The sequence below is a fragment of the Thrips palmi genome, unplaced genomic scaffold (genome assembly GCF_012932325.1).
Source record: "Thrips palmi isolate BJ-2018 unplaced genomic scaffold, TpBJ-2018v1 HiC_scaffold_12, whole genome shotgun sequence".
Lineage (NCBI taxonomy): Eukaryota > Metazoa > Arthropoda > Insecta > Thysanoptera > Thripidae > Thrips > Thrips palmi.
The window spans coordinates 1,954,227-1,980,846 of record NW_023144623.1 but is presented as its reverse complement, the minus strand read 5'-3'; the positions used below and the strand labels follow the sequence as shown (position 1 = coordinate 1,980,846).

General features: G+C 43.1%; 1 protein-coding gene across 3 annotated transcripts; it reads right to left on the bottom strand.

The window, feature by feature from the left end:
• Positions 1-25,842, bottom strand: LOC117640299 (glucose dehydrogenase [FAD, quinone]-like). 3 transcript variants are annotated; one of them, XM_034376688.1, is made up of 9 exons: positions 25,676-25,842; positions 21,650-21,835; positions 17,382-17,598; positions 15,729-15,918; positions 13,153-13,303; positions 11,003-11,107; positions 10,364-10,656; positions 1,329-1,580; positions 1-761 (listed from the first exon to the last, which is right to left on the bottom strand). In XM_034376688.1, the coding sequence occupies exons 2-9, from the start codon at positions 21,653-21,655 to the stop codon at positions 419-421; spliced, it is 1,557 nt and encodes a 518-aa protein (XP_034232579.1). In that variant the 5' UTR covers positions 21,656-21,835; positions 25,676-25,842; the 3' UTR covers positions 1-418. The 3 variants fall into 3 exon arrangements, with proteins under 3 accessions (XP_034232579.1, XP_034232580.1, XP_034232581.1); XM_034376689.1 differs by having other exon boundaries at positions 13,231-13,303; XM_034376690.1 differs by lacking the exon at positions 21,650-21,835.
• Positions 25,843-26,620: the final 778 nt, after the last annotated feature.

Here is a 26,620-nt window from a genome sequence, read left to right as displayed (position 1 = left end):
AAACAAAACATTTCGTAGTTATATTGTCCGTAAATTCACCAAATTAGGAAGATTTCTCTCTCTTTACAAAGTGATTTTGTAGGATTACGATACATTTTGTAATGATTTTGTAGGATTGCGATCGTTTTGTAAACTGACAAAACAATAACGTTTTTTTAAATGAAACATCGTGTACTGACATTTCGTAAATTCACAATATTTTCTTAGAGCGTGTTACGCCAAGCCAATGTCTTGCATACACCTCCCTTGCATTACAATTGATATTTTATAAATTCATTGCCTTGCGGGTCAACAAAAGCGAGCGTGCTACATGCTTTCAAAGGTCAGAACAGGTTAGAGCTTGGATACGAATAAAAACGCAACGATGTCTTCTCGGGGTGGGCGGGCTGGGCTACAGATCACTTTGGCTGTAACAACATTAGCCGAACGGTGGCTCTGAGAATGGCGGGTCTTGGAACGGTGGTTCTGGGAATGGCGATTCTCGGTACTCGGGCAGGCCGTGGCGCGCCCGGACGAGGTCAGCACACTGTTCGGCGATCATGCAGGTGGGGGCGTTGGTGTTGCCGCTCGTAACGAACGGCATGACGGAGGCGTCGCAAACGCTCAGTCCGTCGACGCCGATGACGCGGAGAGACGAGTCGACTACCGCCAGCGGATTCGTTATCTTGCCCATACTGCACGTCCCGGAAAAGTGCCACAGCGTATAGCTGGTCGCGTTGATGGCACACTCCCAGTACTCTCGCGTCGCGAACTCGAAGTCCCTAAAATGAAAACACGTCGTTAACAGAGTCCAACTTGCAAAAAACACTAGAAGTCATGATATTAATGTCATTGTTCTCGTGTATCAAAAAAACGGTGTCTTGAACGGTGCTAAAGTTCATTTAAAGGTTGGTTTGGTGTCCGAGTGCCCAGTGTCCGAGAAGACGTCTCAGTGAAGAAACACGGTGCCGGACGACTGCAGCCCCTGCAGTAGGGGTGTTTACCCCCCTGCACCCCTGCACGCCCCTGGAGGGGTTGAAAGCCCTCCGACGAGCGAGCTGGTCGAACAAGACATATGTAGGGGAAGCGATCCCGAAGTTTTCAAGACGATCCCACCAACCGTTCATCTTCCAGAGCGAAAAAAGCGTCATTTCCAGTAAAAACCACCCCTCACTTCACCTCCTTCCAGCGACTGACTGAGTAGGGGTAGCAGTCCCAAGCAACGTCACATCACTCAGCCCAGACCTCATTTCAAAGGCCTCCAAGTGTCAGACAGTTCTCAGTGAACTCTCCTTTAGGATATCCCAATTTATCATTAACGTTGTTTAAATAGCGTCTAGTCTTATCACCTGCATGGGGGTATGGGCGTGCGGTCAAGGATAAGGCCTCTCTTGGCCAGCTCGTCCGCCATGGCGACGCCCATCTCCAGGCCCCGGATGGCCACCTTCACGTCGTTCTGGGAGGTGAAGTACCCCAGCGTCACCACGGGCCGTCCGAAGGGGTCGGACGGGTCGAGAGTCACCTCACCACGACTTTCAGGGTGAAGAACGGCCGGCAGCCACTTGACGATGTTGTGCCTCCACACGTCGTTGTCCATGCACCTTGGAGGCAACGAAGGCACTCTTGTTGAATGCATGTGACGTCACGTGGACTTGAAGTTCATGTCACGTTTGTTTGGACGTCGATCCACTTCGTGGAAGTCATCGAATCCATGCATCAAGCTCCTAACAACAGCTATGAGCTACAGTCAAGAACAACGTATTTCGTATCCCCAGCGCATACAGATTGGTTGTTGTTGATGGTAGCGCATAGTGATAACTGCTGTTTAAGATTCTATATATAAAGATAGGAGCTTGATTAAGGAAGCGTCGAAGTAAACGTGACACCTAAATTGAAGGATCAGTCACGTTCAGACGAATGTGACATCCATTTCAAACGCTTAGAGTTCACGGGGTTGGACTGCAAAGCGAATGCTAACGTAGCAGACCACCCATGTTTTAAAAAAACTGAATTTTAACATGGCAGTCATGCCACTTGCGTGTCAAATTTTATCATTATTAGGGATGTGCCAATCAAGGGTTTCCATTTCGAATCAAATCGAATCTAAAAAAGAAAGTTTCGAATCGAATGTGGAAAAAGTTGTCGAATCAAATTGAATAAAACTTTCAAAGATTAAGGGGGCACACCAGTGAAAATCGGCAAATTTTCGCCTTCTCTTTTATTTTATCTTATTTTTCAGCTATTCATCCTGAGTCGAATACCTCAAACCCCACCCCGAAATTCCGATTACTTTGGCTTGTGCACATTTTTCAAGTTGCTGAAAAGGTTATTATTTTTGCATATTTTTGACCAATTGTTAACGTTCAGGGTTTTCACTTGAACTTCTATTACAAAACCCTTGAACCACCCAAACGCAGTTGAAAAGAGGAACATTTTGGCGCAAACTGAACTAAAATACGTCAAATGACGCATTTATAATCCGAAAAAACACGTCAAATCTATGTTTCCACTTAAAGGGCTTTTTCTCAAAATATCTATTTTGTACCTTTGTGCCACTCTCACGGGCGCAAAAATTGAGATAATTTAATGCGGTTTGCGGCAAAATGTTCGTTACACTTGCGTCTATGGTCTGAACCTCGGAAATGGCCATCCCATAAGTAGGACGTGAGCTGCAGCCATGAAAGTGCGAAAAAATTGGTTAAAAAATTTGTTTCTATATTCGCCTTTTGAAAAAACATATTCAAAATCATTCTTTTTGTATGCCCGTAGTTCAGACCATAGCCACATGTGTCCTGTTGAGAAAATTTCAAATCCCGTGTGCGAAGCTCAATCCAGAGTAGGGATGCAAAAATACCGGTAAGATTCAAAGTTACGTAAAATACGGTAAAATACGGTATTTTACCGTATTATACGGTAAACCGTATTATACGGTAAAATTGGGTAAAATTGATTTTTCTTGACTTTGAGGGGTAATTGTGGTACCTCTTGTGAAAATAGGGGAAAAAGGGCGTTTCATACATACTCCCAAGCCAACAAGACTCAAGAACAACGTCGCATTTTGAAAGACAAGGACCAAACACTGCGTGGGTGAAAGATATGAACTATTCTCCGACTTACTGACCCCTCCCCCTAATGACTGAATTTTGTGGACTTTCCCTGTTTGTAAATAAATTTTGATTCTGCCTGGTTCCTTTGACCCTAAATTAACAACCCAAATAAATTAAAGTGCAAAAATGGCGCCTTTTTTCTCGTTGTCCATGTAAGTTGGCTCAATTTCATAAAAACTCTGTTTCCTGAAAGGCACCGGCGGTCCCATGGTGTCCAATCATGTCAATGTTTATTGCATTTTTCAGCTCAAATAGGTAAGTTAGTCTAATTATACTTGAGATGGCCTCGTTCCATATAACCACAGTTGCCCGAAAAATATTTATAGACTTCTGCGAGGTCATTTTTAATTTCGGTCAACTGTGTGCGAATTTTAGAAATTGTCGGCCCGATTTAAACACTCTTGCCCGTAATTATTATCGTTAATTGAGAAATAGCAGATATATATTTCGGCGTATCGTGCAAATATTTGACTTTCTTTTTTAAAAAAAAGTGTAATCTTGCCCAAATTTTAAAATATTTTTTTTAAATTTCTTTTAAATTATTTTGGGAACTGGGCGAGCAGGTTACTAAAGAATTTAATTAAATTTAAAAAAAAAATAAATAAATAAATAAAAGAAAATGTCACCGATATGGACGTCTTGGCGTGAGTGTTCGCGGTCGAGATACTCGTGCTCGCGCGCAAGTTCACCGTACTGCAGCATTTTTCATACTGTCGTCCAGCTTTAGCCTGAACAGTGATTGCAGTTCATGTGGTCTCAGACAGCGGGGACTGAAGATAGGCTAGGTCGACTGACTATGAAAAATGAAACATCCGCTTCAGACGCACGCTCTTCTGTAAGAAATATTCTGAAGGTGCTGACAGTTTATAGCTGACAAGTAGATTTTTGAACGAGACCCATCTTTAATCAAGGACGGATCGAGAGACGGGTTCGGGGGGGGGGGGGGGGGGGGATGTCGCAAAGGTTGCCTACATACAGGGGCAAAGTGCGACTAGTTGCCTGCCTTTCAGGCGGCAGGGAGGGGCGACGCCCCCCTTCCTCCCCCTCGGATCCGCCCTTGGCTTCAACGTGGTGTGACCAAAGACCAAAGCTTGCACGTTAGGCGCCAAAAGACCCGAACAGACTCAGCCGTCAAAACACGGGGCGGTAGACACTGAGAGACGGTTGCAAGCAACCGCCTGAAGCCCTACACTGCGATTCGAAGTGTGAGACAGTCTCACACTATTTAGTGCGAACCGCTATGCCTCGCTGTGAGCCACGTTCGTCTAACGATTGCAAGACTTTTAAGTATGAGACACGGCTTGTCCCACACTTGCTACCTATGGCTCCCTGCGGTCTAATGCTACAGGACCCACGCTAGCAAGTGTGGGAGTGTGGACATCCGGCCGGCGCACAGTGGGCTAAAACGCCCAAAACGCGATGAGAAGTGGATATTTTGAAATCGAGGAGTGGAGTCCTACAAACTAGCAGATATTTTCAAGGAAGGTCTGGGCTATACGAGACAATTATCTGCTTGCCAATATCTCATTCGTGTGAGCCATGGGGGAACGCCAAACTTGGCACATTTTCACGTTTTCGCGCAATGTTTGTCATTGGTGTACTGTTTGCCCTCTACTGGCCGTCTCGTTAAGAAAAAACCAACATGTTATATGTTTTTGGAAAGCTGACGACGCGACCAATCCAGAGCATTCTACATATTTACATTAAGGTTACCCGGTTAGAAGAAACAAGCCGGAGAAAGTAGTGTAAAATCGTATCAAGGACGTTTTTCACTTTGAGATAAGTCGAGTTGCGAACATTTGCGAAAGGGTCCGACATATGTCCGTGGTAAAGTGGACCGCCGACTTTCCGGTGCATATCGCCGTTTGCCCCCGTTTGCCCCCGTTTTCGAGAAAAGGTGCCCCAAATGGCAATCAAATGCTAGATCTACCCCCGTCGTTCACTTCTTTAGGCTTGATTTTGTCAGAAATAGTTTCCCCGCTGCCGAAAACCCCCAGATACCGATTTTGGTGGCCATTGATGCCCGCGTTACGGTTAACCCCCCTAACCAATACTGAATCTACCCTTGTTCATTTTTCGGGCTTTATTTTGTCAGAAATGGGTTCCTTGCACTCGAAAACCCCTGGACACAGATTCTGGCCTTGATAGGCCCCCTCAAGAATTATCATCGCGTTTTGGGCGTTTCAGCCCACTGTGCGGCGTCTCACACTTGCAAGCGTTAGACAAACGTGCACTACAAACCTAACTGTCTACTAAGTACACACTTACAAATGCGTGCTTGCAAGTACACACTTACAAACGCATGCTTGGCCAAGTACACACTTACAAGTGCATACTTGCAAGTACACACTTTCAAACGCATGCTTCACGCACGGAGTTATACGGCGTCAAGCATGCGTTTGTAAGTGTGTACTTAGTAGACAGTTAGGTTTGCAGTGCACGTTTGTCCAACGCTTGCAAGTGTGAGACGCCGGTCGGATGTCCACACTCCCACACTTGCTAGCGTGGGTCCTGTAGCATTAGACCGCAGGGAGCCATAGGTAGCAAGTGTGGGACAAGCCGTGTCTCATACTTAAAAGTCTTGCAATCGTTAGACGAACGTGGCTCACAGCGAGGCATAGCGGTTCGCACTAAATAGTGTGAGACTGTCTCACACTTCGAATCGCAGTGTAGGGCTTCAGGCGGTTGCTTGAAACCGTCTCTCAGTGTCTACCGCCCCGTGTTTTGACGGCTGAGTCTGTTCGGGTCTTTTGGCGCCTAACGTGCAATCTTTGGTCTTTGGTCACACCACGTTGAAGCCAAGGGCGGATCCGAGGGGGAGGAGGGGGGCGTCGCCCCTCCCTGCCGCCTGAAAGGCAGGCAACAAGTCGCACTTTGCCCCTGTATGTAGGCAACCTTTGCGACATCCCCCCCCCCCGAACCCGTCTCTCGATCCGTCCTTGATTAAAGATGGGTCTCGTTCAAAAATCTACTTGTCAGCTATAAACTGTCAGCACCTTCAGAATATTTCTTACAGAAGAGCGTGCGTCTGAAGCGGATGTTTCATTTTTCATAGTCAGTCGACCTAGCCTATCTTCAGTCCCCGCTGTCTGAGACCACATGAACTGCAATCACTGTTCAGGCTAAAGCTGGACGACAGTATGAAAAATGCTGCAGTACGGTGAACTTGCGCGCGAGCACGAGTATCTCGACCGCGAACACTCACGCCAAGACGTCCATATCGGTGACATTTTCTTTTATTTATTTATTTATTTTTTTAAAATTCAATTAAATTCTTCAGTAACCTGCTCGCCCAGTTCCCAAAAGAATTTAAAAGAAATTAAAAAAAATATTTTAAAATTTGGGCAAGTTTACACCTTTTTTTAAAAAAGAAAGTCAAATGTTTGCACGATACGCCGAAATATATATCTGCTATTTCTCAATTAACGATAATAATTACGGGCAAGAGTGCTTAAATCGGGCCGACAATTTCTAAATTCGCACACAGTTGACCGAAATTAAAAATGACCTCGCAGAAGTCTATAAATATTTTTCGGGCAACTGTGGTTATATGGAACGAGCCATTCCCTTATACTTATCTTGGCATCAAAGAAGTTTCTGGTTTGGCTCGTGTAGTTAGATTTTAATATCCACAAGTTTTGCAAAAGAAGAGAACATTGACCTCTTGCTTTGTTTTAAGTGCCCAGAGATGACGTCTTACACGTACATGGGGCGGCGCGAGGGGCAGATACGTTCTCAAGAGGCGCTGTTTTCAGTCCCTACGTCCCAATTCATCGTGTGGAAGCAAAAGAAGGGCAATTAAGTCAATATTTCAAAATTACTGAAAAATGCCAATTTTACCAGGGTCTCCGTAAAATACCGTATTTTACCGTATTATACCGTTCTTTACCGGTAATATTACCGGCCTTTACATCCCTAATCCAGAGAGGCGGAATCGTGGCAGGAGTGAAGCAAGGTCGTTGAAAAATGAAGTGCACTGGCGCTTCATCTTGCCATCGTCACCTCGCTCTCCCATACTGATTTTCCTTTTCTTTGACATAATTTTGAGCCAAGAATGAAATATCAATCGAATACATCGGTTACTTTTCTCAGAATGATCGTTTTTCGAAACCTCTGCATTTTCACTGGTGTGCCCCCTTAAAAATCGTATCGAATTTGAACAGAAACCGAAAAAAATAAGTGCGTTTTAAAACACATTTTCCGTAATACAGGGGGGGGGGGAGAAGCGCAGGAATACAAAGAGAAGAAAAATCAAATATTTGATTTTGCTTTTGTACAAAAACAAAGCTATGCGCGCGACTTCAACCGTTCCCGAGCAACCGATTCGAAGATAAACCACTGTCGATTCGAATATTTTGAATATTCGGGGTCGAAGCAAAGAGATCCGTCCCCGAATCGAATTGCCCCTGATTCAATTGGATACCGAACTATTCGCACATCTCTTATCATTATTATTGTTGAGTTGCCGATTTAAAGTGGTTCAGCTACATAGCTACCAAAATACGAGCAATAGATAGCGGTACACTGTAAAAAATATGTTGTGAATTTACGACGACGGATTATTTTCCGAAGGTTTTTGGAAATGTCTAAAAGTGCACTGAAAATATTTCTTTCCTACAGGAGCTTTTGTAAATCAACGGAAGTCTGTCGTTCATATACGAAGGTTCTCAGTAAATTTACGAAGAAAAATCGTAAATGTACAAAGTCTGTTGTAAGTTTACGAAGGGCTTCGTAAATTTACGACGGGCTTCGTTAAGGGGGGACATCACTCCAAAATGATAAAAAATCGCAACTTTTTTTATAAGTTTATACTATAGACCATTCTTTTCTGCGTCGAATGGCGAAAACCGCATTCCGAAATTTAAAAAATTGCAGTTTTGGGAGGTTGTGGGCCGCAAACATACATAGGGGAAAAGCCCAGTTTCCCCAACTTTGATCGCGTTTTTCTCGGAACATGAAATTGCAAACGGTTGCAGGCCTCCAGGGCGCAGTTTTTAGCTACAGCGGTGAGATTTAGCAGGGAAGCTCCTTCGACATGCCGCTATGGTGGGTAGCAAAATAATTTGCATTAGTTAATTTTTATTATTTTTTAACGTTCAAAATTGAACTATTTTGACCCAAAAAATTGAACAATTATTTTTGGTATCTAACAAATAAAACTTTAAAGGAGTTTGTAATGTGATAAAGGTACCCAAGCCAGACATCTCAGGAAGGCTGTCACTAAATTTCATTTATCTAGGTCAAACCGTTTGGCGTCCAGCGCTGCAACAGTGCGAAATGGTCTAACCTAACACTCAAAAATGCGTTTTCTACGAAAGTGCTGTACTGCCTTGGTAGATTGACTTCGTGTTGTTTTATACTTTATCTGTTAAATTATGAACAATTTTTCTCTTTCCGTTTGGTTTTTATGACGTTTTTACAAAAGCACTGTTTTTGTAGTGATGTCCCCCCCTTAATCGACGACGGCTCTTCGTAAATCTACGGCGGACCTTTGTAAATAAACGAAGGAACTGTTGGCAATTTTTGGCCGAAGGATCCGTCGTTTATTCCAGACGTATAAATACGAAGGTTCTCTGTATATTAACGTAGGTTCTTTGTTTAGTAACGAAGGTTCCCTGTAAATTTACGAAGGATCTTTGTAGATTTACGAAGATGCTTCGCAAATTTCCATTGTGACTGTAAAGATCGTTCAAAAAATAAACGAAGGTTTTAGTGAATATACGAAGAGCATCGTAAACTAACGAAGGAACCGTTGGCAATTTTTTTTGCCGAAGGATCCGTCGTTTATTCCCGACATTAATTTTTAAAGTGTATACACTAGCCATGGCTTCACTCGGGTAAATCCGTCAGAATGTCAGAAACTTGTCGCAACACCTTATAAAATCTTGCGCACCTCTTAAAGCTGAAAATTTACTCCGGCATTCGGCAGAACTTATGCTTTCAAGATCAAGAAATTTTTTTCAGAATCTCAGCTTTTAGAGGTGCGCGAATTTTGATCAGGATTTCACTGGTGTAAATTCATTCAGGATTTCCTGAGTGATTTTCTGAATTCTGAATGGCATTCAGAAAATTCTGAGTGGTTTTCTGAATTCTGAATGGCATTCAGAACATTCTGAGTGGTTTTCTGAAGTCTGAACGCCACTCAGAAAATTTCTGAGTGGTTCGCTGAAGTCTGAATGCCACTCAGAAAATTTCTGAGTGGTTCTCTGAGGTCTGAATGCCATTAAGAAACCTGAGTGTCACTCAGGGAATTCCTGAGTGGTGCTGACTCCTGAAAGACACTCAGGCTGGAGCACTCAGGAAACGTGCATTCAGAAAATCTCGATGCCCATAAAACAGGAAGTTGACGGAATTTTCGGTTTAATTTTGGTATGCGGCATGTTCTCGGCAATTGACAAGGGCAGTTTTTATTTCGTGGGAATCGGACCACATTTAGTGGCATTTCAAAGGCCGATGGCGAGCTATCGCAAAACGGACGTCGGATTCGGATCGGACTTGATTTCAACATCGGGAGGAAGCTCTTCCCTTGTTCGTATCAGTAATATTTTTGACTTTTCAAGACAGTCAGAAAATTGCCACTCAGAAATGGTTCACTCAGAGAAAGCCACTCAGAAATCGACGGCCCCTATTCATAAGATCTTATCTCGGCGCTCCTATTCAAAGAATCTTATCTGCAACGCACGCGAAATTCACTGAGTTTGACCATTTGGGACGGAGAAGAGGGTAAGCGGAACATATTACTACACACACTATTAATTTCTTCGATCTTTCATCTTCAAGTTTGTGCAACTACAGTCCCAAATTATTTCCATTTGTAGCTGCCTCAAATGATCAAAATCGGTGAAATTCGCTTGCTTTGCAGATAAGATTCTTTGAATAGGAGCGCCCAGATAAGATCTTTTGAATAGGACCCCTCGAAATAGACCACTCAGGATACATCATTCAGAAAGGGTCACTCAGGAAAAGTCACTCAGAGGTGCGCGAAAATGACTCAGGACTTGTCACTCAGACAATTTTCTGAGTGAATTTTCCTGAGTGACTTCCTGAATGAATTTACACCAGTGTTTAGTCATGTTCCTGCCATTCGGACGATATTTAAATGAGTGAAGCTACATATATTTTGGCGTTTTGTTATTTGAAGACAGCAAAACGAGGGTTGCTACGCAGTGCACGAACTGGTGTATCTCACAAAAAGTTTCGTTATTGTTATCTTTTGAAGATTCGCTGTGAACGCAGCGCTTAGACTTCATTTTATGACCCACTGCATGTAACCTTACCGCTCGCCATCCTTGCTTTCCGTGGCACCGAGCAGTATGATCTGCAGATCGGGGCACTTCTCGGGCAGGCCAGCCCCCTCGATGCCAGTATTGACAAAGGCCGTCAGTTGCAAAATGGCGGCCTCGGTCAGGGCGCCCAAATGTAACAGATCGTATTCATTCAGATCCCGCTTTCGAGTGTTCCAGTCCACGTCGCACAAGGGACACTTGAACTCCATGGCGGTGGGCCGCGGATGGTCTTGCAGGTTCTGACCGACACCTGGCCGATCCACCCAGCATCTCAAGTTCGCAGCCTGCGACACATGAGTAACGTCTGGTTCAACTCAAGGCTTGCAAAGTACGGCCTTAAGGGCAAAGGTGGCTTTCACACCCTAAAATGGCGCCATGATCACTCGTGTAAATTTTGTCAGAATGTCAGAAACATGTCTGAAATCCTGATCAGAATCTGCTTACCTCTGAAAGCTAAATTTCTGAAAACTTACTCTGATATTGACGGTTTAAGTTCTACAGACTGTCAGGAGATGTTTTAAGCTTCCAGAGATGCGTGAATTTTGATCAGGTTTTCAGACAGGTTTCTAACATTCTGACAAGATTCACACTAGTGAAGGCACGATCAAGAAACGCATCGATGACACTGACCTCTATATCAGAGCATGGACCGATGCCAGAACACATGAGAATCTGCGGAGAGTGCAGCGCACCAGCGGTGATGATTACTTCTTTAGCAGCATAGGCCGTCCGATCCTGTTACCAAAAGTCACTCTCAGCCAGCCTCCGAACACACAGTGGACTGGCGGAGAAACATTTGACATTTAATTCGATTTTGACCGACTGGGTTGCACTTTTGCTATCATATTGGTACCGATCGATTCGTCGTTAGACGCTCTATCGATCTGCTAACGTATTTTAGTGTACAGGGTAGTGTATCTTGCCAAAATGACAAAAAGTGTTCAAAAACTTATTTTTAAGCCATCTGTTCCAATTTGAAAACAGAGTCTAGGTCAAAAATAGGTAAGCACAAGACATACTCTAGCAAGTGATCTCTCCGATTTCGTTGAAACTTTGCGAGCTCGCTGGCTATGGTCTGAAACCCCCCAAAACCCCTTTTGAGTAAAAAATACCGATTTTTGAAAGAGTTATGGAAAGCGTTAAAAATTTTGATTTTTGTTGCAGACCTTTTTCGAAAACGCCTCAATTTCTTTAAAAATGAAGCTACATAGCTCATTTTCGGCGCATTCGAAAGTTATTGAATTGGACTTTAAGCGTTTTGCAACATTTTAACAAAAATGTTCAAATTTGACAAAGATTGAACAAAGTCAAAATTTTGAACACAATTTTCTCAAAAGTAGTATTTTTGATTTTTATTTTTTTTTCGATATAATATAGTCTATACTGTAGTCTAGCAACCCTTAAGATTTGGTTGAGAAAATTTTTAAACAAGGAAGAAAAACGGTTTTTAGTGTTGAGATTCGGCAAATTTTCGCTAGTTGAAGTGGTGTGGAGAAGCACATGATGCCCGCAGGTTCTCGATCTTGAACTGCTAGTGTCACTTGGAACAGTTATTTGGTGTGCTGAACCTATAATGTCGATCGATTTTAGTTTTCAATGTTCCCATGGGCGGATCAAGAGGGGTTACTTTTCAAAAATCAGGATTTTTGGATGTCGCAACGCGATTTCTATGTTTTCAGGGGTGGATATAACGAATCTTGAACGATGTTGAATGCAAGTTAGCACAAAAGCTGATCGAACGTACCGTCAAAACATTTTAAAGTTTTAAAACGACTTTGACGCTCTGGACATCTTCAATGAAATGCTGACCCGAGCTGCTACGGGAACGCAATGCATCTGACGCAATCTGTTTTGACTCGAATTCTCAGGTCTCTGCTTACTTTTTGTTCATTATCGGCGATATATGGGAATTTGGTTTGCGAACACGACATCAGTAGCCTTTAACTGTCCATCTTTCTTGTTTTGAGGTAAAAACTGACAGTAACTAAGGATTGATTCAAAAAATATGCAAAGTAAACTCTTAAAATTTTGACATTTTTTGCTAATTTTATTTTTCGTAGTACTCGGTTAGGTCGGCTTACTTATGCTTGATCCAGACTCCGCTTTCAAGTGGGAAATTAGGCAAATTATGGATTTTTCGACAATTTCTGGTCACTTTTGCGAGATACAACTCACATAACGAATAAATGCTTTGACCGATCGAAAAAGCGTCTCAAGACCAGATCGGCTTTAATATGATTGCAATAGCGCAACCCGGTTGGTCGCAATGTAATTTTATGCCAGGTTTTGCTCCACCAGCCCCCATGCTCATCGATTCAGTGGTTTAGGACTTGTTCAAGATTACTAAAACTACACCGGTTTCCGCAACGCTTTGCACAGATGGAAAGTGCAATGAAGGCACTGCGGCCACTGTATGTGGCGTATCTTTAATTGCTTGCCCTTTCCCTTACTTGCAACTTTAGCCCACATAAAAGTTAAAACATTAAAATTGTCAATTTATCAAATACTTGAAGTAAAACCTCAGTTGCAACATGTTGTATGAGAAAACATTTCCTCTCTTGTTTAGCGTGGAATAAGAAGATTCCAGAAGCCCAATGATTTTACAGGAACTGTTGCACCAACAATTTTTCACTATCTCGAAGAATGTCGAAGCCTTTGCAGAAGCGTGGAGATGGTTTCACGCGTTCCATGGGCCGTTGCAGCCCCTTGGAGTAAATGAAAACTTGCAAGAAGTGAACGCCTGACCGCGCTTTCGATCTACCAATGTATGCCACACGTACCACACCACCAGCATCGGTGTACTCCACGCCGTACGCCAACGGCGGGTCCCCAGCGTTGGTCCCCTCTCGAAGCAATACCTTCTGTACGTCCGCGTACGTCAGGACTGTCAGACCCGGACGATTACTCTTCAGTGCAGGCTCAACAAATGCCCTGGCGAGAAAGCAAAGGAACAAAAAAGATTCGTTACTACGGTTTTCAATAAGGCGGCCATGGAGATAAGACAACTAGGCTCCCGAACACAACTAGGGTAAAACGGAAAAGGCAGTTCCTGGTTGTCCGCCGGTTGACCCACTGTTAAATTATGTTACCAGAGCGATAGCAAATAATGTGGGGGGCTGTCCATAAAATACACGGTAAAAACGGTACCTGGTTTTCCCAGGAACCTTATGGTAGAGACATAGGCGATTTCCAGGGAGTTCCTGGGAAAACCAGGAACCGTTTTTACCGTGTACGTAACAGGCTCAAGTAAGGAGGGGATCAGAGCTTCCGTTGTGGTGCGTTTAATGGGGGTTAAATGTTTGATCGCGGGTTCAACTCCCCCTCGGAGGATCCGATTTTGCCCGAACGTCACTGTCATTCATTTTGTGATACTTTTACTAAAAAATTTATGCGATTAAACCGAGTTCACGGTTCTCATGATTAATCGCACCCTGGAGTGCGATTATTTTGCTATTGCAATTTTTTGGCAATAACCTCCCTATAATTTTTGCGATAAAAGAGCGTTTTGTTGTAACAGTCATCATGTTTTTTTCTGCGATAATTGCATTTTCTTTGAAGTCACCTTCGCAAAAAGTGATACTTCACCCTTCAAATCCGCATCGCAAAAACAAGTGAAAATGGGGTTTTGCTAAAGACGCTATAAGAAAGGTGTCTACTTATGATTTTTTTTACGATTATCTCGGAACGCTTTTGAGCTTTCCAATAGAAACCTGGCCTTCACGCTTTCTTACTTCAAATTTCTTACATCAAAACAAGAAAACAGCTTGTCCCTATTGGACTTAGTAATTTGGATCTCGCCGTTTGAACTTATCCTTAATGGGGGGTCAAACATGACGTCTAAAAAGGTGGACGGAGTTGCCACGCCTCATAGTGTGACAAATTCCGAAAAAAGTCAGCAATCCTGAACAGGGTGATGCACGCGGTTTGGACAACACTAATTTTGCAGGCAAGGCTGAGGGCACATTTTTGCCGCAAACAAAAATCTGTGAACTACACGTGAAAAACCGTTGTTTTCTTTACATTCTGCGAGAAGAGTGAAATATCTGCATACACTTACACACTGCAAAAATTCAGTCAGAAAAAAAGGAAAACCTTCTAAATATTCGAACCAATTTTAAGTTTCAAATCGATTCGTGTGCATTCGTGCGGTAAATTTGGTGCAAACTTCAAGTCTAGGCCTCCCTATACAAGATCAGTTCAAGTTTGGTGGCCACTATGTATGTGCCACCAGACTCTCCGCAAGCAATAATGTGAAGCACACTGGAGGGCATCACTGTTCAAGGTAAGCCGATTTTTCACTATCAGACTCGAGCACCAGACTCCGGGCAGTACTTTGTGGAAGTTAAGCTGCAAGAAACTATCAAGCTCCCCCCCCCCCCCAAAAAAAGGAATTTCTCCGCAAAATATGCTTCCTACGGATTTCGTTTCTTTAATTACGACCAGAGAGAACGACTACGTAGAAAAGCTTTTCGTCGTGCTACTGTCAAAACCGTGCTTTCCGGATGAAAAATAATTTCATACTCGACTTCAGCGCCCTTTATACTCCATTAGAGCATGGTTTTGAGAACGTACTCCAAAAATTTGAGTTTGTATTTGTGATATTTACAAAGTGAGATGTTAAAAGTCAGAGTTGACTTCAAACTTTAAAGCAGCGCTGTTTGAACCCCAGTCAAACCAAATTTGGTGAAAATTGCATGAAGAGAATATAAGTTATTAATTTTGTCATTTTTATTTCGAATCCGTGACATTGTGCGCTTCTGCCCCGTTCGAACAATGTTCCTGGGAAAACACACAGTTAGAACCGTTTCTAACAAAGGACAATAACTGATAAAAGTTTGTTCAGAAATTCAATAAGAATACTTTAAATGTTAGTCAAACTTCTTCAAAATTCATAAAACTAAAACAAAATTTAATAAAGGTCAAAAAACCAATCAAAGCTCTTGAAATTTATCAAATGTTTATGTGGAATTCCTTTAATTGTGCAGTAAAATTAAAAGTTATTTCCGCTTCTTTTCCGACAAGTGCGTCAGCGCCTCCCAGAAGCTCACTTTCAAAGATTCACATATCTTAAGGATGTGCGAATAGTTCTGTATCGAATCAAATCACGGGTGATTCGATCTGATTTGGGGACAGATCTCTTTGCTTCGACCCCAATTTATTCGAATTTTTCGAATCCGCTGTGGTTCATTTTTGAATTGGTTGCTCGGGAACGGTTGGAAGTCGCGCGCACAGCGTTTGATTCGACAACTTTTTCCGGATTCAATACGAGTTGGAATTATATCTTTTTGAAAGATTCTATTTGATTCGGAATGAAAATCCTTGATTCGCACATCCCAAAAATATCTCAGTTTCTTACCGGTATGTGCTACTGCGCTTTCCGCAGCCGGTCGTCGTCTGAATCCGCGAGTAGCCGATCTGGCCTGGACCGTTTATGTCATCCACGCGGCTGTATCCCTTGGCAGCAAAGGCTCCCTCAAACGCTTTCGCGGTCCCATAATTGTGGGGCGGCCACGAGACGCTCATCGGCCCCAACGCAGAGTGGTATCCTGCAACAAATTGTCGACAAAGAGTGTGAAAAAACAAAAGATGTTTTAGAAGAAGCAGCCGAAGTAACATGGGTAAAATTTCCATTGCTTGTGCATTGCACCGTGCTATGTATTCGATTGATATTTTACTCTTGGCTCAAAATTATATCAAAGAAAAGAAAAATCAGTATGGGAGGGTGGGGTGGCGATAGCACGACGGAGCGCTAGTGCACTTCATTTATCTGCGACCTTGCTTCACTCCTGCCACGATACCGCCTCTCTAGGTTGAGCCTCGAGCACGGGATTTGAAAATTTCTCACCAGGACACATGTGGCTATGGTCTGAACCACGGGCATGCTAAAAGAATGATTTTGAATTTGTTATTTCAGAAGGCAAAAATAGAAACAATTTTTTTAACCAATTTTTTCGCGCTTTCATGGCTGCTGCTAACGTTCTATTTATGGGATGGCCATTTCCGAGGTTCAGACCATAGACGCAACTTTAGCAAACATTTTGCCGCAAACCGCATTGAATTATCTCAATTTTTGCGCCCGTGAGAGTGGCACAAAGGTACAAAAAAGGTGTTTTGAGTAAAAGCCCTTTAAGTACAACAAAGATTTGACGTGTTTTTTGCCGATTATAAATCCGCCTTTTCACGTATTTTAGTTCGGTTTGCGCCAAAATGTTCCTTTTTACAACTGCGTTTGGGTGGTTCAAGGGTTTTGTAATTGAACTTTAAGTGGAAAACCTAAACGTTAACAAGTGGTCTAAAATATGCAAAAATAATAACCTTTTTAGCAACTTAAAAATTGTGCACGACCCAAAGTTATTGGAATTTAGGGGTGGGGTTTGCGGCGTCCGATTCAGGATAAATCGAGGGGGTATGCGCTCTCTGAACCTGTGTACCCGACTATTACGCTATTACGCTCTATTACGCCACAAATTTATCGAAATTTAGCTGAAAACGGCCTAAAACACACCAAAATTGATAAAATTTTGACAATTTCGGCTATTACGCGACTATTACGCGACTATTACGCCGTATTATTACGCGTGCTATTACAGATAGAGTGAACCGACTATTACGCGAGTGCATACCCCCTCGGGATAAATAGAACAAAAATAAGATGAAATAAAACAGAGGGCCAAAATTCGACGATATTCACTGGTGTGCCCCCTTGAGATGAAAATGTTTATTACTTTAACTACCAAAAAGTCTTTGTAAACTGCTTCATAAAAAAGTTTCTTTCAATTAAGATGGATTTTTTTAAACAGTGTATCTTTTTTACAAAAATCGATACGGCATACTTAAAAATCTACAAAGCCAACGAAGAAAATGTTTCCTGTTATTTTGAAAGACGCTTCATATTATGAGCTTTTTTCGTTCTTGATTGTGAGCAGTTCTTTGATGACTTTACGGTGTCTTTCTTTTCTTCCTATAACGAAGCGATGGTGTGGAATCTTTTTATTGTGCAGTCACTTACGTGAAATTATTTCAAAGTTTTTCTCGGAGCGTTTGAAGTAGTTGAGCGCGTTTGTGTAGCACCAACGCGGGTCGTCGACCAGAGCACACCAGCGGTCGAAGTCACCCGAGCATCCCCGAACGTACATCATACCGTTGACAGACGACCCACCACCAGTGCCGAAAGGAAGCGGGAACACACACCCTTTCCCACCGCAGTTAGTGGCCTCGGGAGTACTCTGAAAAGGAAAAGTCACATTCAGAGTCATGCTTACTGCACGGAAAAAAGGAATTCGTTGACCCAACGAAAACGTACGTTGATTCCGTAATAACCGAAAAATATTTGTTTGAGTAACGAAAAGTTTGTTCGCGTAACGAATAATTTGTTGGTACGACGAACAATTCATTGGCGGAGCAAAAAAGTTAGTTGGAGAGACAAAATCATGACTTTGTTCCTTTGACGGATCTTTTGGTTGCGCTTAAAGACTGTTTGTTTTGCCAACAAAAATTTCGTCGCTCAAACAAAATTTTCGTAACTCCAACAATTTTTTTCGGTTATCATGGAATCAACGCACATTTTCGTTAGGTCAACGAATTCCTTTTTTCCGTGTGGACGAAGTGTACACACGATTACGAGAGTGGGTAACCCCTTGCGGCGCAGTTCGACCTCTGACGAAGTTTTGATTGGTAGACGCTCCGCACTGCAAAAAATCAGTGTCAGATACGGAGCATGCTACGGCGTTCCGTATACCCCCTGAAACGGTGATACGGACATCCGCCGTACCACTCCTTCCATAAGAGCCTGTGCTTTGAAAATCGTGGTACGGAAATTTAACGGAAAATGTACCGCTAATTTTACACCGGAGGTTGCCGTTTCGGTTTTCCGTTTGTGAAAAAGTCAAAAATGCTCTACGGACCGTCAGGAACGGACGCTCCGTAACTCAAAGTTCTGTAACGGATAACGTGTTACGGCCAGTCCGTATCCCTACGGAGTGACCGTTTCATGCGTTTTGTCAGAGAATTTTGCGTTACGGAGCGTCCGTTCCTGACGGTCCGTAGAGCATTTTTGACTTTTTCACAAACGGAAAACCGAAACGGCAACCTCCGGTGTAAAATTAGCGGTACATTTTCCGTTTAATTTCCGTACCACGATTTTCAAAGCACAGGCTCTTATGGAAGGAGTGGTACGGCGGATGTCCGTATCACCATTTCAGGGGGTATACGGAACGCCGTAGCATGCTCCGTATCTGACACTGATTTTTTGCAGTGCGCTCCCTGACGTCCGATTGACGTCAAGAATAAGAAGAATCACAAAAGATTTATTTAGGGCATTTGGAGTGCATGTGATCACTGCAATATGTTGTATTTATTGTAAAATGTTCTCACTAAATTCTACGTAGCAAAGAGTCTTAAATATTAAAGTAAAAGTGCCAAAAAGTTGTTCTTTTGTGACACGTCTTGTTCTTCAATCGGGCAGGACTAGAATGGTCTGATCGAGCTATGTTATCGTGCATTCAGCGGAAGAAAAATAAAAATAAATAATGCCTCGTCATTTCCGCACAGTCATTGTAAGATACAAAGAAAAATCTTCGTAATATCCCGGGTCGGCGCCTTATAAACGTAAGGCATCTCTTCTCTTCGCCTCTTCGGACCGTGAAAAGAATGCCTGTTTCCGAATCCAAGAAATCGACTTGGTGATGAAATGGACACGAAAAGAGCGGACGCCGCTGCCAATGCCAACATTACGCATGTTTTCGCCTTTCCATGGCATCGCATTTTTGAACTTGCTTTCCGACTTCTCCAGATCGCGACGTCTACTTACAACATTCCGGGCTGTCAAAAGAATGCCAACAAAATGGCACAAGAAGGTGGCGAGTGCCAGGCAATACTTTTAGTACCTTCTTTGACGATACAGTTGAGTATTGCCAATACAGAAAAGTATTGGCTTCAAAATGGCGATACACAAAAGTATCGCCAGCTTCAAAATGGCGATACACGAAAGCATCGCCAAAATTTGGCGATACTTTGGAGTATTGCCACGATTTGACACAAAACGTCGAACAAATCAAGGGCACAAGTCCTTGGTTTAATGCCGTAGTTTTGGAATTACCCAAAAGTATCGCCAAATTTTGGCGATACTTATGTGTATCGCCGTTCTGAAGGCGTTACTTTTCCGTAAGGCCGTTTCCTGGCGGTACATAATTGTACCGCGAAAAGAGCACTTTATTATCGCCATTGCGATTGCAGTGACACCACGTCTTAAGAGCAATCCAGTAAGGGGTATTGAAATGCACGTTTTTTTAAATTCCATACCGGCACACCCGGAAAACGGTTCATTCCTACCTAAAACCACCGCAAACCAAATTTGAGACCGATCGAAAAATATTTAGGGGTCGCTACAATGGCTGAAAGTTGTAAATTTGACGTAATTTGAAACAAAATACAACTTTGGAGTATTTGAAGCCCTGCGCATCCGGTGTTGGTCCTAGCTTGTTGCCCCCGGAGACTTTTTTTTTCTCGGGATCCAGGCTGACCGAAAGAACCCTACGGGATGCGTTTTTAGCGAATGGTAACGGAACTGGGTCCATTCTACGCTCAAAAAAGTGTTTTTTTCTCCGCTTTTAGTGTTTTAGAGGCCTGCCAAACTTTTGCCTTGCGTCACAAAAAATCTAAACCCATGTATTTTGATAGAAAAAAGGTTGCTCTTTCAAATGGCGGTCACGGAAACAGTCTACGATTTTTGGTTTAGGCTCCAGAGCCGTTTAAAGTTGAAAAATGGATTTTATTTTAGTGAATATGAGAGCAAATTTTCACTCTTAGTCACGTGCGACGTATGGTTTGGCCTAAGTGCTACCTAGCGAAGTGCAGGCGGTGCGCTATTATATGGTGGGAGAAGTTTCCCGGGTAGAAATAGACGGCTTTTATACAGCTGCTAAATATTTTGTGATCAAAGTAACGCGCAGGCGTTCGAAAAGTACCTGGATTATGTTTGGACTGTGTCTGCAAGATGTCGACAAAATATACGGATATTTTGAGGACGTTTTGCCAGTCTCTGGCCGGCCGACGTCGTTTTAAACGACCTTAAAAAGATGCCCAGAAGGCAAAGACAAAATATCGGCAAAGAGCTGCCGCATCGCTGGCCGCAGCAGCAAAAGAGAGACCACTGGCGTCGATCCACAAACCTGCCGCTTGCGAGACAAAAGCGGATCTGCTGGGCGCTGGGCCAGAGCGTCATCGCTGAAAAAGAATTGCAGCTGAGCGGTCCGTCTACGTATCCACGACCGTGTGGACTCAGCCGGTCCCTGTCCCAGGTCAAGCCCATGATGTCACGATCCAGCGAACTCTGTTGATCACGCGCGGCAATAACAGCGAGTCTATAGCGTAGACCTGCTGCGACCTGCTGTGAACGAATGGGAGCAAAGAGGCTGGTACAGTCTAAACATAATCCAGGTATTTTTCGAACGCCAGCGCGTTACTTTGGTCACAAAATATTAAGCAGCCGTATAAAAGCCGTCTATTTCTACCCGTGAAACTTCTCCCACCACAGCGCACCGCCTGCACTTCGCTAGGTAGCACTTGTGGCCAAACCTACGTCGCACGTGACTAAGAGTGAAAATTTTCTCTCATATTCACTAAAAAAAACCCTTTTTCAACTTTAAAGGCTCTGGAGCCTAAACCAAAAATCGTAGACTGTTTCCGTGACCGCCATTTGAAAGAGCAACCTTTTTTCTATCAAATACATGGGTTTAGATTTTTTGTGACGCAAGGCAAAAGTTTGGCAGGCCTCTAAAACACTAAAACGGAGAAAAAAAAAAACTTTTTTTAGCGTAGAATGGACCCAGTTCCGTTACCATTCGCTAAAAAAGCATCCCCTAGGGTTCTTTCGGTCGGCCTGGTCCCGAGAAAAAAAAAGTCTCCGGGGGCAAAAGCTAGGACCCAAAACCGGATGCGCAGGGCTTCAAATACTCCAAAGTTGTATTTTGTTTCAAATTTCGTCAAATTTACAACTTTCAGCCATTGTAGCGACCCCCAAATATTTTTCGATCGGTCTCAAATTTGGTTTGCGGTGGTTTTAGGTAGGAAAGAACCGTTTTCCGGGTGTGCCGGTATGGAATTCAAAAAAACGTGCATTTCAATACCCCTTAGCAATCCAGGCCTCGTATTATCTATGCGTTGTGATTTTTACAATCCCCATTGCACTTTTTTTACAGTTTTCGTTTCGGTTTAACCATTCGCTTTTTTTTTAACAGTGTTTCCCCTTATCGATCGATCAATCTCCTTCCCACTCACAGGCATGAACTCGACCACGTTGGAGGTGATGTAGAGCGAAAGGGGGCCCCGGGGCGTCCGTCCCACGGGCTGCGTGCCGCCCCCCTCCAGCAACAGCACCGTGACATTGCTCACGCGGGACAGGCGCTCCGCTATGATGCAGCCGGCCGATCCGGCGCCGACGATCACGAAGTCGTACGTCTCCGGCTAAACAGTCGAAAGGCCGCACTGAAAAGACAGTTTTTGTAACCTTTCATTTGCCATTCCGTTGACGTGTTCATTGGTCAACAAAATAAGTTGGACCCGTGCCGTTTAAAGGAGTGTAAGCCCAACACTTCGAGGAACCGTGAACCTTCTCCTACACGGCAGAAACGATACCGGGTTTTTCCCCCCGCTTCTTTCTTTTGAAGTCATTCATTTCTTGACAATTTTTTTAAAATACTCTAACAATTTTAGACGGTTTGCTTCCTAAACGAACACATGTGATGTCGTACAAGACTTTTTCTTAATGTGAAGTACGTGGCGCAAGCATGGCATTAACCGAAGGTGCCCACCGCAAACCCTTTGTGGGTTGTGCAAAGGTTAAGTTATGACATTATTGGCGAGCGATAGCGAGCCCTTGCCGTGTTTGGGCGCTCCAAAAAGGCTGGTCGTGCGTCTGTTTTGTCTGTCTGTCTGTAGCGTACACGCTCACTTTTCTCAGCAACTACAACACTAATAGTTACCAAATTTTGCACCGAACATCCCCTAAAGGTCCTACAGGGGGAGTTTATCTTGTATTCACGATTACTACCGTTTGAAATATTCAAAACATTTTTTTGAATTAGGTTCTTAGCGTGGTTAGGTTGGCAGCATATACAGAAATTTTTTCATACTTGCGGCCGCGGCTCTCAAATACGGGACTGGCAAAACATTGGCAAATAAAAAAAAATAGAGAGGAGAAGGGCTTAGAAGTGAGTTCGGTCTTAGTTTTTCGATATTCTAGAATGATTGAAACCTCTCCGGAGTGTAAACACAGTGAAATAGGGAAAAATGAAAGTGACAATGATTACGCGTTTCGTCCGTCCGTCCGCCCCCTCCCCCCCCCGCCACGGGGGAAATGTTTTAGTCAGTGGAGTGTGTTTGATCGTTTGATAATTGCAAGAATGATTTGGTTTTTTAAGTTTTGAGAGTGTATTTCCTTTTTTATTTCAGACATTATACTTTTTAGTTGTTTGCTTTGCTCAATAACAGTTAGAAAATAGATCAATGCAATCTAAAAGTACAAACCAGACACTAATCTTGCCAAAATAAATAGTTTTTGCTGACTCTTGGCACTGACTCTGGGGACAGGCTTCATAGCAATGCTGTAAGTTTACTATAGTACTAACCTTAAAGATAACATATGGTGAGTGAGAGTAGCGCATACATGGTTTGACTTTGACATCTGATTCAATGAGACGATTCAGTGACTTGGTCATATGATTTCATGAGACGATTTTTTTAACTTCATCATATATTGTCTGCGACAACTGGTAATTTGTGTTGGTCATAGTTTGAGTTGACTCTCTTTTTAATTTACTAAGAATGTTAGGTAAATACTTATGCTATACTGTTTTAAAGATTAAATATCACATCATGACTATCTTTATGAATAAGATTAACTTGCGTTTAGCAATAATGGGCTCGACATTGAATCAAATGGAACGATTCTTTGGATCTGACAGAAGGTCTTCTCCGTAAAGTAGTTGCAATCAGCCTGCCTGTAAATGTGTCTCTTTTTAATTAATTGAGATAAATCAATGTAGTTTTATCCACTAGTTTAAAAAAAAAGGGAGAAAAAAGGCGTTTTAGGTATTACTTATAACATTGTGTATTCATAAGTTCAATAACAAGGAGATATCGAATGGTAATTGAAGCATTTGTGAACGTATTAAGTAATTCAATGCTGGCTGTTTAAAGTTACTCGACTGAGTAACAGTGTCAGGGTTCATGTTACGACACAATGAACAGGAAAAACACCCTTTGAAATCGCGAAAATGACTTCCAATTTCATCCCAGACCATTACTTTTCCCAAAAATTTTCCAATTTCTGACCAAAATTTTGAAGTCGTGTTTTTCATAGTTTTCCCGCATTTTGGGGGTGCTGATCACGAAAATGACTTCCAATTTCATCCCAGACCTTTACTTTTCCAAAAATTTACCAATTTCGGACCAAAATTTTTTAGTCGAGTTATACATAGTTTCCTGCAGTTTTTTGGGGTGCTGATCACGAAAATGACTTCCAATTTCATCTCAGACCTGCACTTTTCCAAAAATTTACCAATTTTTGGGCCAAAATTTTTTTAGTCGAGTTTTACATAGTTTTTCCCGCAGTTTTTGGTGTGCTGATCACGAAAATGACTTCCCATTTTATCTCAGGCCTTTACTTTTTCCCAAAAATTTACCAATTTTGGACCAAAATTTTTGAGTCGAGTTTTACATAGTTTCCTGCAGTTTTTTTGGGGTGCTGATCACGAAAATGACTTCCAATTTCATCTCAGACCTTTACTTTTCCAAATATTTTCCAATTTTTGGGCCAAAATTTTTGAGTCGAGTTTTACATAGTTTCCTGCCCGTTTTTTGTGTCTGATCACGAAAATGACTGCCAATTTCATCCCCCGACCTTTTCTTTTCCCAAAATTTACCAATTTGTGACCAAAATTTCAAAGTTGAGTTTCCCATTGTTTCCTGCAGTTTTCAGTAAGATAATCACGAAAATGACATGAATTCCCGGGCCCCTTTTGTGACGGAAGACACTGTATTGGCCTTATTGTGCGCATATTCTTCGCCATCTCCTATAAAAATGTGTTCAGACGCATCGCTCGCCTACTACGCGCCCAAACTAAACGGCGCGTACTCCTAGAAACAAGTTCGTAAAAGTAAAATAATTCGTTGCAGCTATTTCAATTCATGCTGTCCCAATACTTAATGAAATATTTGCAGCAACGATTATCTTTTCTCGCGCAAGGCATTAGAAATTAGATGAAAAGGGGACCAAACTTTGAATTCCCATTAAAATTTTTTGGAATTACAAAATAAATTTTTTTATGAACGTTTGTAAATTGTAGCCAAACTTCCAGGGGATCAATTTGAATTCCACTGTTTTCGGACCGTCCCCCATTATTTTTTTTAAAAAAAAAAACGGAGGGACGGGCATTTTAGTATATGCATGCTGTGCGTCCGTCCGTCCGTCCGTTCGTCCGAGGACTTCCCGTGGTCCGATCTTGACCAAAATTTTGGGATGCAGCCTCCTTGCGTGATCCTAAGAACCGCTCGGTGGCAGCAAATCCGATCCGAGCCCCGGGGGGGCTGCTGCAGGTGCATCATGGTCTACATGGGGTCAAAGAGGATTTCGGCGACGGATACAGCTAGCAGGGCATGTAGGGGTATTTTTGAAATCAGGGCGACAAGAAAAAAACCCAAAGTTGCCAATTTTAAGTGAATAGGGTACTTCGGAGGAATCCAGACCGGAAGTCAGCGGCAGAACCGTAGAAACAAATGAACGTCGCGCGGCCGTGCTGAGCGATGGTTGGGGCCGGAATCGGCAGAGTGGGGGTAGCATGCGCGCGCCGCCTTCATCTCCACTCCGCCGATTTCAACCCCCACCACCGCTCGGCTCAGCACGGCCGCGCGACGCTCTTTTGTTTCTCCCGTTCTGTCGCTGACTTCCGGTCTGGGCTTTCTCCGAAGTACCCTAACGGAGAAGTTTGGACCCGGGTTCAAATCCCACTGGGGTACATTTTAAACATTCATTGAATTCGAGTTTTTGCATGATTTGTGATGTATTTTAGGGTGCTGATGACGAAAATAACATCTTTTTTGATCCCAACTCAGGTTCAAATCTCGTCAGGGTTAAACATAGGCGAAATTCGCACATTTCTTGATGTACGGGACGGGCCAAAGATGCCGATGTACACCGCTAATTTTCCTGTTATTTTAGGATCAACTTGATTGAGACGGTCCGTAAACTCTGGATTAAAACTATTATTTTTTGAGTTGTGACCCTCGTTTCCTAGGAGCTCATACCGGTTGGGCTTGTCGTAGGACTTTTCTGCTCGACTGAAGAACTCGCGGGACAGGTTTCCGTTGATGTAGCCCACCAGCAAAGTGGCGAACGTGATGAGCGGCGTCGAGCTGCACGATGCCGAGTACTGCAGCGGCGGGTGTGTCACGGACCCGTCCATCGTTCTGGTTCCTCTGTTTCGACACACTCAACACGCTTAGAACCTCGCCAAGTCTTTTGAGCTTGTGTCAGATACAAACCGCAAAATACGAATCACGGAATGTATGCTCGTAATTACGAAGTTTTTTCTTTGTACGCAAATAAATGCTCAATTTACTTTGTTTCTACACTGAAAAAAAGTTTAGTTAGATCAAACAGGATTTCAGTGTCATTTTTTAAAGGGGGGCGTCCATAAAATACGTAACGCTTTTTGGGGCCTTTTTTGAACCCCCCCCCTCTATGAAACGCAGCGTGACGCTGCCTCGGACCCCTCCCCCCCCCCGGTGCGTTACGCGACGAATTGCAAAAAGGTTAAAAGCACGCAGAAACTGTCTAAACGTACGAGTAAACCACAATTTCACGCATTTAAGTATAGGTGGTATGGGTCGATTTGCGTTACATCACGCCGGGCGAACCCCTCCGCTCCTCCAAAAAACGCACCGTAACGGAAGCTCTAAACCCCCCCCCCCCCAGGTGCGAACGTATTTTTGGACGCCCCTAGAATGTGTTGTAAAATAGGAACCAACTAGCACTCTAGTAACAAATACCACACTTCCTACTTAGCGTGTGCCAGTTGAGCAGTCTGGCTCTTCATCTAGACTGTGCAGCTCCATTGGATTAATCTGGAGTACGTAATCTTTGAAATCTAAGACGCTTTCCAAACCCTTGCATGCTGTTACGAATCGCCCCAGCATGGGGTGATTTATAACAGCCATGGGGCTTTTCGTTACATCCTACACATAAAATGA

Coding starts and splice junctions, on each gene's coding strand:
- LOC117640299 (XM_034376688.1), bottom strand. Junction 13,304..15,728: donor AAGCGCAGTAGCACATACCG/GTAAGAAACTGA, acceptor CTTTCTCGCCAG/GGCATTTGTTGAGCCTGCAC. Junction 11,108..13,152: donor ACACCGATGCTGGTGGTGTG/GTACGTGTGGCA, acceptor TTTTGGTAACAG/GATCGGACGGCCTATGCTGC.